The 13,536-nt window shown below is 40.1% G+C and overlaps 1 protein-coding gene across 8 annotated transcripts in view; it reads left to right on the top strand.

The window, feature by feature from the left end:
- atp11b (ATPase phospholipid transporting 11B) overlaps nt 1-13,536 on the top strand; it is a 51,040-nt gene that overhangs the window by 27,006 nt on the left and 10,498 nt on the right. For 5 of the 8 annotated variants that reach the window (XM_080291743.1, XM_080291741.1, XM_080291744.1 and 2 more), the window contains exons 20-28: nt 120-273; nt 430-532; nt 629-774; nt 1,654-1,713; nt 2,222-2,349; nt 2,660-2,798; nt 4,169-4,234; nt 4,912-5,015; nt 7,699-7,864. In XM_080291743.1, the coding sequence (XP_080147869.1) occupies nt 120-273; nt 430-532; nt 629-774; nt 1,654-1,713; nt 2,222-2,349; nt 2,660-2,798; nt 4,169-4,234; nt 4,912-5,015; nt 7,699-7,864 (1,066 nt within the window). Of the gene's footprint in view, nt 1-119; nt 274-429; nt 533-628; nt 775-1,653; nt 1,714-2,221; nt 2,350-2,659; nt 2,799-4,168; nt 4,235-4,911; nt 5,016-7,698; nt 7,865-8,875; nt 8,962-12,545; nt 12,683-13,536 lie in introns of all 8 variants that reach the window. The other 3 variants (XM_080291742.1, XR_013902776.1, XR_013902777.1) reach the window with 3 other exon arrangements.

The raw sequence follows: 13,536 nt of genomic DNA, 5'->3' as shown, positions 1-13,536 counted from the left end.
TCTGCTGAAAGTAATGATGTTATCTGACAGCATACATGTTGTTTAATTTTGTGTGTATATATATCCCCCTGACCTCATATTGTGTTCTTTTTTTTTACTTTTTCTCTGTCTGTTCGCAGGTTAAGGGAGGACCATGTCATACAGCATGGATTGGTTGTAGATGGAGCTAGTCTGTCTTTAGCATTGAGGGAACACGAGAAGCTCTTTATGGAAGTGTGTAAAAACTGTTCAGCTGTGCTGTGCTGCCGCATGGCCCCACTGCAGAAAGCTAAGGTATTGTTGTCTTGTAAGCATTTTTAATTGTTTGTGGGTGGATGGGGTTCCTTTGTTGTTGTTTTTTTGGGGGGTTTTTTTATGTTTGTTTGTTTTTTGTCTCTGCAAATTTTCTGAAGCTCACCTGTGATGCCATTGTTACTTTGTTATGTCTAGGTTGTGCGTCTTTTAAAGACATCTCCAGAAAAACCCATCACCTTAGCTATTGGGGATGGAGCCAATGATGTCAGTATGATACAGGAAGCCCATGTGGGCATAGGTAAACACTTAGCTCACGTAGATACAGACTGTATTGTCTCACATGACATGGTATTAGTGTTCTGCAGTGTGATCTCCAGTATGTCTGTGTCTCCAGGTATCATGGGGAAGGAGGGTCGTCAGGCTGTGAGAAACAGCGACTATGCAATTGCCAGGTTCAAGTTCCTGGCCAAACTCCTGCTGGTCCACGGGCACTTCTACTACATTCGAATAGCTACTCTTGTACAGTACTTTTTCTACAAGGTAAGATCTAGAAAGAGACTTTCTACTTCCGCTGTAATTGTTCAGTCCCACTAGAATGAAAATACAAGACACATTCCCTGTGACTAAGAGAAATCGGTGTGTTTTTATTTGTTTTGTTTTTGTTTTTTTTAATTTAGCAAAAAAATTGCATGTATTTGCAGTAACTCCTTTAAGTCAAAAAGGAATTGCACAGGTTGCCTGGTGGGAGTCAACCCAGCTCCAAACAGTGGTGCTCTGCAATCATTTTCAGATTGGTGAAGGTTTGCAAAATATTGCTGTGTAATTTATAAATGCTCACAAATTCAGTCTCAGTCTGAGTGCAGCTGGTCTGTGATGCATCTCTTTGCAAAAGAAGACTCTGCCTAATTGGTTGCCAAATGGGTGTATTCTGGTTATTTTCCTATCTGAAACAAGTTTGCACAGGGCCTGTTTTTACATTTTCAAATAACAAATCACTTATCTGTGGAGAACTTCTACATTTCTGTTCAGGAGATTTGCTTGTTCTCTAAATGTGAATTCTGTGTCTATAGATGGCAACAGATTTGCAATTTTTGCTGATTTATCCCAGTTATTTGCTGTGTAATTGCACGTAATTGCCAACTTAACCCCATTCAGATAACAGACTGACTCTTTTATTGTCATTTTATCATTGTCGTGATACAATTACTCACTGACTTGGTTCCCATCTTCAAAGACACCATCTCAAAGGCAACGGGACTACAGGTTCACTGCACACAGTCACAATAATTTAGCTTGTGCCATGGCCTCCAACCACTGTTTCCCCTAGTGTGACCGTAGCATAACTAAGAGCGTGTTCAGTTGTGTCTCCTGTCACTGCAATATTTTTAATGTTTCTTTCCTTCACTCTGTCTTTTCTAGAATGTGTGTTTTATCACGCCGCAGTTTTTATACCAGTTCTTCTGTTTGTTTTCACAACAAGTAAGTCTCACACTCTCTGTATCTTTGTCTTTTTAATGTCAGTGGTGTTTTGGTCCTAATTTTGTGCTCCCCTTTACCAGCGTATCTTATTAGGTATCAGATTGAGTGCATTTTTATAGATTTTTTTTCTTTTTCGATGTCTCTTGTAGTGAATCTGTGTTAAATAAAAACGAAAATGGATCTTATTATTTATAGGCTTTAAAATTAAGAATCAGAAGTCTATTGAATTTCTGTCTTTTCAATTATTTATGTAGCATGGTTTTGGAAGCCAGTCCCAAAATATTATTAACCATGTAACACTATAGTTTTTACTGGGAGGCCATATTATAATCCTCTTGCCTCATCTTCTAGTACAGTGTGTGTGTTCCTACTCATTTGTTTTTCCGCTTTGCTCCAACTCTGCTCCGCCTCGCTCCCTGATATCTTTAAGGTCTGTTGAACAAGTTGTGGATATCAGTTCTTGTTAATGGGTCATTGATGAGTGAAATGCTGTCTCTGTCCAACCTAGACTCTGTACGACAGTGTTTATCTGACACTGTACAACATCTGCTTCACCTCGCTGCCAATCCTTGTGTACAGTCTGTTTGAACAGCTGGTCCATCCGCATGTATTGCAGAACAAACCTGGCCTGTACAGGTGAGCTTATATGTCATCTCTAGGTGAACACTACTTTGTATATTGTTTTCTGTTATGTCATCATCTATATAGACAGTTGGCCCACTGTTTCTTTTTTTTGTGTGTTAATTGGAATTTTATGTAATGTTTTTAAATTGGCTGTTAGCATCTAGATGCTGCTTGTTACATAAATCATTTTATTTTTCAGAACTGCTAAATTGCAATGTATTTATTTATTCATCACAGTGAAACATGCAACTTTGCTTGGATCCTATGAATGCTCTTAAGGATTATGATTAAAAAAAACCTTTTATTTATTTATTTTCTGCAGGGATATTAGCAAGAACTCTCTGCTCTCTTTCCGGACCTTCTTGTACTGGACTGTGTTGGGTTTCTGTCACGCCTTTGTCTTCTTCTTTGGATCCTACATACTAATGGGAGAGGACACCACACTTATGGGCAATGGACAGGTATGTGTTTTCATGCTCTATGATGCTGATATCAGTCAAATGTTAGTTCAGAGCAAAAAAGGGAAAAGTAGCAAACTGATACTATAGAGTAACCATTCGTGATTGCATCTTGTTGTGTTGCGGACATTAACGGGACTGTTTACCCGCTGGTATTTTTGCACTCACGTCTTCCCTTCATCTTGCACTTTTCTTATCTGTCTCTTTGTCGTTCTTTTTGTTTAAGAGCATAACAAATCTTCCCTTTTCTGTCCTGCTGCATATCTCATCATCTTTCTTTCTTTCTGATGTTTGGTATTTCCGAAAGCACTCACTTTTACTGCACTCTCTTGGTTGTCTTTTTCTTCTGTCCTTTGTTGATTACGCCTTTTCCCTTTTGCCTTCATGCTGTGCATGTCTTCAGATCTTGCGAGCTAACAGGCAGCTGGTAAGAGTCTGCTCTACAGATGAATGCATGTCTTCTTAGGGAGCTAATGAGAGAACTCCCAGAAAGATTTTCTTTTAAGTGAAATATTAAATTATTAGTAATGATGCTATTCAAGAGCATGAATTTAAGTGGCTAGTCTATAGCATTTACATTAGTGGTGTCTTGAAATATGCTGAATCAACTCATAGTAGAGTTACATGGCTTGGTTTAATCATTTCCTACCTCTCCTGTACCCTTAATGGCGATTTTTGAGTATATACAGTATTTTACAATATATTATATTTTGAGTTTGATGACCATTAGAATAGAATAGAATTTCTGCCTTTTTCAAAGCGTAGCTGCATAGGCAGAAACCATCTTCACTAACATCTAGTCAGATTTTTCTATAAGTAGGTAGATATCAGTTAGGGGACCGAGTTTGTAAAAGATTTTAGTTTAAATCATAATTCTGAAAGTAGCGAGCACAAACTTGAACTGTATTCCTATCACAGGTCCAGAAATGGTGTTTACTCCCCTGTGTGTCACTATTAGCCCTCAATGTTCGGACACCAGCAGGGTCCTGAACTGGCTGGCAACAAAACAATGTCTCCCACAGCTCTCAACCTATAAGTAGAACAGTGGAGCTACTGATGGTACTCACACAGTTGGAGGCCGAGGTCTTATTTTGGGCACCGTGATGCCAAAACAACTTGTTAACCAAGGCTACAGTCATAGTGAACTTGTCTCTCTTTGCACCACATGTGTAGACTAAAGCTTGTCAGTGATCCAAGGGAACAAGAGCAGTAGGGTAACGACGTCCCTTATACAGATGCGAACACACAGTCTGTACATTTATGCAAAGCTTCTGTTTTCCCCTCCTCATGAAATCATTTTCAGGAAGTGCCAAACTACATTGTAATGCTGTTTATTATTATTAACTGAAGTACTTGTATGTCTGTTTCTGTAGATGTTTGGGAACTGGACATTTGGAACACTGGTCTTTACTGTCATGGTCATCACTGTCACGTTAAAGGTAAATGATATCAAATATTATACCCTATCAACAAACCACTGTACTCTTTCTGAAGAATCAGTTGTGTTTGGAACGTTTTGTAATGTTTACGACACTCATGGTTACATTTGAAGCTTTCAGAGTAATGAGTGGTGGGTTCATATAATAGCAGGCACTCTCCCAGTCAGATTTGTATGTATGCTACCTGCTGAGAACAAAGCAGCAGGAAGCCAAGTTATTCAGTGAGTGTAAACAAGGGCTGGGAAAGAAGTATCCAGTGACACATCTTCAGCTTAGCTGGAGTTTTGCTTACATGTAGGAATTTATAATAAGTTGACAAGCTGACACTGAAGTACATCAGCAATTTATTTTTGAGTGTTTGAGTCTTTTCTCATGTAATGCCCTCTAAGGATGATGGCTGATGTTTGCATAGCAGAAAGCTGAGAAACACATGCAGTTTCAAAAGGAGACATTTGTATTGTCAAAGTCTCGTTAATGAAATATGTTGAAAGATGTTGTGATGAGGATGATGTCAGTGGCCATTAATTCGAGAAGATAATTTATCAGTGTCACCTCAAGGTCTCTCTTTATAGCACGGAGGAAGATTGATGTAGTTTATTGATGCACTGCCTGTCCCTGGATCCATGTTTTACACCCATCTTTCTTTTCCTCCCCCTCCTGTATGTGTGTAACGTCAGCTTGCATTAGAGACTCATTTTTGGACGTGGATGAACCATTTTGTGACATGGGGCTCAATTGCCTTCTATTTCATCTTCTCTCTCTTCTATGGAGGCATCATCTGGTAAGAACACCTTCTTGGCAAGTTCTTTTTGCTTCTGGAAAGTGATGCTTTTAAACTCAGTTACTTCCTGTGTGCTGTATGTTTATCTCAAATAGGTCTGGGTAACAGGAACAAAAAAAAAAAGCTCTTACCACTTTTTTTTTCAGGTTTTTTTTCTCATATATATTAAACATTTAAATATTATTTTCTGTTAGAAGCTGAGCATGACAAATGTACAATACACAGAAAAATAGAACAATATACAGATCTGTAATTCTGTGTGTCTACAGTCATCTAAAATATTAATTCTGACCAATAAGATGATTTATATAGATTCAAACAGTTTTTGGGGGGAACAACACCAAAAATAAACAAAGCTTTCTGTATATATCATCAGTAAAAATTCAGGAATCTTTCAAATATAAAAAAGAGAACATAAACTAAAGTGATATATTCACACAATTGTGGTGTGCTAATGCTTCAAGACAACAATCCATCCATCCGTCCATCCTTTCACTTATCCAATTCAGGGTTGCGGGGGCGGGACTGGGAGCTATTCTAGCTCCCGTAGTGCGAGAGATGGGGTTCACCACGTGTAGGTCGTCAGTCTGTCGCAGGCCTAACTGTCAAGTTTTTCTAAAATATATAAATAGAAATGGTTTGAGAAAGCACAAGAAGCACAGGATTGAAATGCATTGTTTTTGACCACAAATCCGATCAGGTGGTGAAGTATGATAGCTTTGCAGATCTCTCTACACTCCTGTGTAGCTGGGACAGTGCTGTCTGAGAGAAATGTTTACAGCTAGTTGAACCAGCAGCTTCAATCAACATTTTCAACTGTGCTTACTTGCATCATACAGATTACAATAAGGTATTGCATTGTGCAGGTAAACAGTTAGCTGTGCATGGTGTAAGCATGTCCTTGCTTCAGGTGCTTATGTGGCATTTATGTGGAAACGTGCTTTCAACTCATTTTGCAATGTATGTTGCTCTGCTTCTTTATCAGGCTTTAGCAAAGTCCTCAGATTCTTCTTTTGAATAATAAGCTTGTCCTTTTATGGCTGTCATGTTCACTAACGCTGCAGTAGCACAAACATTAGCACATGTGCTGCTGCCAGCGGCTCCTCCTACACTGATGTCAGTGTTCCAACCATGTCCGTCCCCATGATTGGTTTGACAGGGTACTATTCTCACTGGCCTCTCGTATTGTCTGTGAAAACATGGATGTAGTGAGTTCTATCGGCTTTATATTGAGCATTGTCTCATATTTCTATTGAGGGAAAAATTACTTCATAATGACTATTTTAGTGTTTTATTGCCCAGCCCTGATGTCAAACTATACCTCACACTAGAGCAGGGCGATATGACCAAAAGTATTTATCACGATATAGATTTGAAAATTTGCGATAACGATATAATTGACACTAGACAAAATACTTTACAACTCCACAATTTTATTAGTGCAAAAAAAAAAAATCAATGTATTTTCACTTAAACAAGCAGCTGTTTTTTATGTGCAATAAAGTTATATAAAAATTTTACAGTGCAAATGCAAATTCCTTGCTGACAGTTGAACCAAAAGGCATTTCCAGTGGAAACTGGCCGACATATCCTCAGCATAACCATGTATAATATCCACAAAACTTAAAAAGAGGTTATACACACACAACACGGTAATATTATGTCGAAGCACAGTACGTATCACTCCGCGAGGCTCCTGCCTATGATAGCCGTAATGCTCAGACAATCCATCAAGCGGTGCGGGTTCGTAGCTTAGCAAAATCGTACTAAAACATTTGACAGATTTTCGAGCGCCGTGTACGACATAAAATCATTTCAAGGTCGGTAAACACAACCAGAATTCAAACATAAGGCCCGCGGGATTATAAGGGGCACTGTCGATTTTCAGAAAAATCAAAGGATTGATTTTAAGTGTGCTGTACTTTCCAAACAACATGGTAATAACGACGGCCCGCTAGCACGCTCTACCAAAAATAGTGCTTTGTTGTGTATCTGACGGACGAAAGCTAAACCAGTTCCACACCACTGAAGTTGCAGCATTTTTACAAACCAGTTCTGGTTCATCAGTTTCATTCAACGATCCGCTTTCACCCATGTCATACTCCGTCGCCGCCGTGCCTTTTTCACCATGTGCGTATGAAAACAAAGGCACTGCGCATGCGTGTTTTACCCATATTCTATCGCGATATTTAATTTTCTTGTCGTAGCCCAACATTATACTGGTATTACCGTGAACGGAATGATATGGCCCAGCCCTACCTCACACGACTGCTTTGTTTTTGTTTTTTCTGGTAGTCTGCTGAGTTGAACAGATCAGTCTCGACCACGTTACACAGGCCAGTGAACTCACAGACTTGCAGGAGCCATGCTGATAATATTGGACCATAATGGATATTTGTAGTCTGACATCTGCACCAGTCATTAAACTCTGGTGTCAGGAAATAATGAAATTACTCTAAGAGCATGACTTCCAACTGCCAGTAAAACCTGAATTTATGGTGAACAGGGCAGAGTTGAGGCTGGCTGCCCATCTCTGTTGCTGTTTTGTTTTGTATGATTCTTTTTTTTCTTTTTCTTTTTTTGTAAGGCTAACCAAATGTTACTGTTGCTTTTGGACAAACTGGCTTGTAGATGTTTTCTAAGCATAAAATAGACATTGTTTCCTCTCCCCTTGCCCCCTCAGGCCATTCCTGCACACCCAGGACATGTACTTCGTCTTTGTGCAGCTGCTGTCCAGCGGTTCAGCCTGGTTCGCCATTATCATCATCGTCATAACTTGCCTCTTTCCTGATGTGTTGAAGAAGGTCTTGTACAGACACCTGCAGCCCACCAGCACTCAGAAGAGTCAGGTAATGAGGGGAGGAGGTGCAGGAGCAGTATTATAAAAAAGAAAAAAAAAGTGGAAAGTATGAATGTGAGATGGTAAGACATTTATAGGTTGTTGCCTGTGAGCCAGTGCTGGCCTAACTCTGTACTTTCTCTGGTTCACAGCAGCTGCCTAAGTGCTCTTTTGTTCTACTTGCTGTTTGGACTCTACTGTAGTTACTGAGAATACTTCACCCACTTCTCTGTTTTCACTTACATTGAAATCGTTTTAAAAAGGGTGAAAGCCAATGAGAGATGGCAGTATTCTTAAGTAGTTAACAGACTTTGAGAATAAGTCAGATATTGTTAGTTTATTACCAGATCTATGTAAACAAGTCTAAAAATAGTTTCTGTGGGTTTGGGGTTTCCTGCAGGCTCAGAATGAAAAAATTGGCAAAAGGGCCGAATGCTTTCCAGTAGTTAAACTTGTGTGTCAAGCGTTAGATTTAATACATATTCCTACTTGTTTCACACAAAGGGAAATTATATTTCCCGCTATTTGAAAAGAGCCTGGAGGGAAGAAATAAACTAAAATGCCACTGAAAGTTAAAATGTGACAGAGGCAGGGAGGAGAAAAGGTTCTGCCCATCGTGTTGTTTAAATGAGCCTATGTGGTCACAAGTAATCAACTTGGCAGCACAAGAAGGACTTGGTGTTTATACACACATTGCATGAGTCGCCTTTGATCACAGACACGCAGACCAGCTCCACACTGTGCATGGTCACCTTTCAGAGGACCCACACTGTTGCTGTATTGATTTGTCCAGCTGGAGATTGTTTATGTTTTAGTTTAGACCCTTCTCCTTTGAAATTTGTCCAGTCCTACATGGAGTTTGTATTTTCTGCTCTAACCTTTGTCCTGTTTTGTCTGTGTGTGCGATTCTGCGAGTGGGTTTGTGGTAGTGTGTGTGTGTCTGTGAGAGAGAGAGAGACTTTGATTTTTAACCTTTCTGTGTGTCTTCATCCTATCCTCTGTGTGCACTCTCCTGGTGTAGATGTATTCCAACCGTGTGGCGATAGGTGATGACTTCATCGCTCTGCAGCCTTTGTCCAGAGCCAAGAGCCAGCTGGGCAAAATTAGGTAGAGGAATTGAGTGACTCAGCCGTGGACTTAAAATACACCCAAAACAAAATTCAGAATATTATAAGGAGTGCCTTATTCAAATGCAATATTCTTGTACTGTGTGTGTACTTGTATTGTGATCCATCTGTACTTATAAATCTATATTTCTATGATTTGTCAGCTATTAACACCGAGTTGCTGCCCTGCTTTTGTAATTGAAAACATATCAATTCTTACCCTTTTTAGGGAGCTGTTCTTTGATAATGTGGCGTGGCCTGACAGTGACATCAAAGCATGCTGTGCACCTCTCTTCACATTAATTCTGTTTGGCCAAAAATACACAGCGTAGTAGTTAAAATCCTGTACACAGCACACTGCAAAAAGTCCGTAGAAAGTATTGCTTTATGGAATAAGCACTCCTGTGTAAGATCATTCATACAAAACTCAAATGTTCTTTTTCCCAGGTCTCAACTTTATTTGGTCATTTTTCTAACACTGGCAGTACACTGCAAAAACTCAAAATCTTACCAAGTATATTTGTCTTATTTCTAGTCAAAATTATCTCATTACACTTAAAATAAGACACAATCAGCTACAGGGCAACATTTCAGTAAGCTAAAGGAACTTGTTTCAAGACAGTGAATCTTGAAACTAGAGAAAAACTAGAGATTTTTCACTTGTTCCATTGGCAGATTTTTTCACTTAATACAAGATATTTTAGCTTAAAATAAGTGAAAAAATCTGCCAATGGAACAAGTGAAAAATCTCTAGTTTTTCTCTAGTTTCAAGATTCACTGTCTTGAAACAAGTTCCTTTAGCTTACTGAAATGTTGCCCTGTAGCTGATTGTGTCTTATTTTAAGTGTAATGAGATAATTTTGACTAGAAATAAGACAAATATACTTGGTAAGATTTTGAGTTTTTGCAGTGTACCACAACTGCAGCGTTGTGTACCGTCAGTTTTAGAGTAGGAGCCTTTGTTTCATGCCTGTAACTGCATGCCCTGCACAAGCCAATCAGCATTCTCTGTGACTGGGATGTAGAGAAGATATAAATGTGTGGTTGGAGATCATGTCGAAGAATCGGGTTCAAGCACTTCAGCCGCTGCATGTGTTGCATTTTCAGTGAGAGACTGATGTAGAGAATGTGTTCTGAGACCACTTGCCACTCCTGCCTGTCACAGCATGCCGCTGTCATTACCCCACCACCCGCTGCATGTACAAATGGATAAATGAATGGGGGAGAGAATGAATGAATGCCGAATCACCTGTGAGGGCTCGTAGACTCTTGACTCTTTCCCTCAGCGCTCATAACGTAAGGGGAAATGTGTTGGGGAGGCGGCTCTGATCGTCATTCTTTATCGCTGCAGCTGGTCAAACCTACCTCTTGACCATCAGCAAGTGGTCTTGTCACATGAGCACAATCTGGAATGCCCCTCACATGTTAAAGTGACACATGAATCAGATGCATGGTGCAGCCCATCAATCTACTACTTTTATCTATATGGCATGGTCACCTATCTCGATGTATGCTCAACTAAAACAACTCAATCTAGGACACGGAAACGCCCTCCTTAGCTCAGCGTTATCCACCTGCATGGTTTTAGGCAGATCCTCAGGGCAAGACTGCCACTCCCACAGCTGCATGACAGACTCTTGAACTGGTTTGGACTGTTTTGTACAGCAGCATGTTGCTATGAATGAAACCCTGTGTTGTCTCACGTATTTTTCATTGATTGAATTGAAGATCTTGCTCTTTCGTAGTTGATGTCACGATAAAAACCTGTAAGGAAAATGCTAACAATAGCATAAGCTCTCTTTGATAACACAAAGGCCAAAGAGCCAAATTTAGGGTGGTTCTCTCTTAATGAGTGAACATGAGCAAATGGGGAGTTTTTTATTCTTTTTAACTGTCCAAGGTGAGCAAATCTTTGGTTGATACAGAGGTCATATTTAGTTTTGCTATTATTACTTTTGTTATGAGCAAGGATCATGAATTTGTTTTGCTTCTGCATGTTTTTATAGCTTGCTAATTTGTATGGTTCCAAGGTGGGTGGGAGGAAATGTCACTTATAAAAACAGTGGGCTGGATTTACTGTTCATGCTAGTTTATAGCACACTTAGTCGCTGGTTTATACACTATCAAAGTAAACTGAATCTGCAGGATGTAGTTAGTGGGGCAGATAGATTGGGTTGCAAGTTGCTTTTTGTCCTCACTGACAAAAAGCCTGTAAGTTACAGTAAAGTTGAATCAGTTATCTGAAACTGTTGTAACAGCAACTAAATGTGCCCTCTATGACAGTAGGGTTTATTGCCTCTCTCGTTACAAGTTTTAGCTAGGCGTACCTAATAAACTACCGTCTGAATGTGTTTCGGGCTGCTTGTATGTAGATAAAGCTGGTCTCATCTCAGAAACTAAATGAGCAGAAACCAGCTATTGATTTGGAGAGCACAGGTGAGGGTACAGAGCACATTATGCAAAACAGATTCACTCAGTCTGAGCGATTTGTTGATTTTCTGCGTTCAAAATCTTAATGGTATATTCATGTTAATGTGCTGCATAATGCAGTATGTTCAGCTCTGCTGAGATAATTCTGGAACTATTCAGTTTCCTTTTTTTTTCTTAATTAGATTAGATAGAGGTAATCGTAAAAGAACCCAGAGGGCTCTCTAGGGTTTACTGTTGTTTGCCTACTCTGCAGCTCTGATAGATTCAGCAGCAGGTTAATTGCTTTGGATTCTAATAGATGTGCTTCTATCTCTGTTTCCCTCAAGATGCTTGTCATATGAATGAAGCTTCTTTCTGCTCATTTGTTGCCTAGTTTCACGGCCGTTTTTGAGCGCACTGGCCGTCTAGCCACTGTGCTTAGTTGTCTTTAACTTTTGTAGGAAATGAAGCCCTCCACTAGTGCCCTCATCAAAGCCCTTTACATTTTCTAAAAGACTTATTTCACTTATTCTCAACTAGTGATTTCTGATTATCTCGCAGTCCTAATTAAATTGTGATTTAAATGTGCAGCAGGGGACTTTGAACAAAAAGCAGGAAGCAGCTGGGCTTGTCAGCTCTTCTGCTTTGTCGAGAAGGTCACTTGTGAAGGGCTTTAAGAAGGAGCGGCGTTGATTTGGCCTCTCGGTATGAAGAAATGTATTCGAGTACACTGTAGAGTGAAGGTCAGAAATTCCCCCAATTAACTGGCCCCCTATAGTGCAGCCTGGACTGGCTCTTGACCAAATGATCGCTTGCTTGCTGACTAATGAATCCTCCAGTTAGTAAATAAGCAGCACTGGAAAACATATCCACTGTACCTCAAATTGTTTTCCAGCTGTACGAGACAAAAGCTGATCTGCATGTAAATCAAAATAAGAACAAATATTTGATACATTTAGAAAAATTGCACAATTAATAAAAGGTAGCAATTATTTGATCCAATCATCCAAATCGTTTTGTTTCAATAAACACCTAAAGATTGAACATGAGATGAAACTGCTAAGGATGTGTTTTGCAGTGCACCTGGTTTGCTTTTTTAGTGTTCAGCCAACCGTCCGCAAGGTTGACTGTATGACTAGCTAGTGGGGCTCACTGTAAGCATCTTGTGTCCTTCAGATGGAAGAGGGTGAGGGTTCAGTCGGCCCAGAATATGACCCTGTTAAAGCCCAGCGGAGCCCAGGGGAGGACAATTGGCACCTGCTAGCTGCTTATCCTCCCCCTGCTGCCCCCGGCCCAGACTCATGCTCCCTTAGGTAGTACCGTACATGTACTTCACTTCCATCTGCCCCCCTCCTTGTACAATCACTGCCTGGGCATCGTCTTCACCTGAAGACCAACCAACCCTGTGCACCCTTTCATAGCTGCACTCAGTTGCACAACCTGCAGCCCTTGATCATTAACCCATAACTGTTTGTCACAGCTGCTCCCACACAGCCTTTTAACTCGTTACTCAAATAAGATTCCTGTTTGTCTTTGTGTCTGTCCCACGTTGTATATGAGTGACCCCATGCTTTCCCAGCCAGTCACAATTAACTTCATCCTTCCCTTACCTGTCAGTGAATAACACAGTCCTTCCCTGGCCAGATGCGACTGACCCTGTCCTCCCCTTACCCAACCATGATTTTTTTTTACTCATCCTTTTCCCAACCCGGTCTCAATTCACCCCTCACTGGTTTCTGATCAGGTATGGGTTCAGAGTTTAGACGCAGAGAGAATGCTGTTGGCATGCTGACTTTGTCTTTGCCATGTTTTCATCTCATACGCAGTGATATATCTTTGCTTGCTTGTAAGGGTTTTACATCACCTTTACTTCCTTTTCAATTATGACTTTAAATATCTTTTTTCCCCATTAGTTCCATAATTTAATAGTTTTTGTTTCTGTGAGTTATTTTTGTGAGTGCTAGAAAACAAGATTATTCTATCACGCAGATTGACGTGCACTTTCTTGTTTCTCTTTAAAGCAGCAAAATGCTGTGCTCAGTAACAGGACAGAAAGCAAGAACGTAGTTGAAAGCTGTAATTAATATTGTGGTAAGTCAGCCAGAGGATGACGTCAACCATACAGCTGTCACTGAGGCCTTGGCTATTTTAATGGCAAAGCCTTCAG

Source organism: Astatotilapia calliptera, chromosome 17, assembly GCF_964374335.1.
Source record: "Astatotilapia calliptera chromosome 17, fAstCal68.1, whole genome shotgun sequence".
NCBI lineage: Eukaryota > Metazoa > Chordata > Actinopteri > Cichliformes > Cichlidae > Astatotilapia > Astatotilapia calliptera.
The sequence above is the reverse complement of the archived record's forward strand: the minus strand, read 5'-3'. Positions and strand labels throughout refer to the sequence as shown.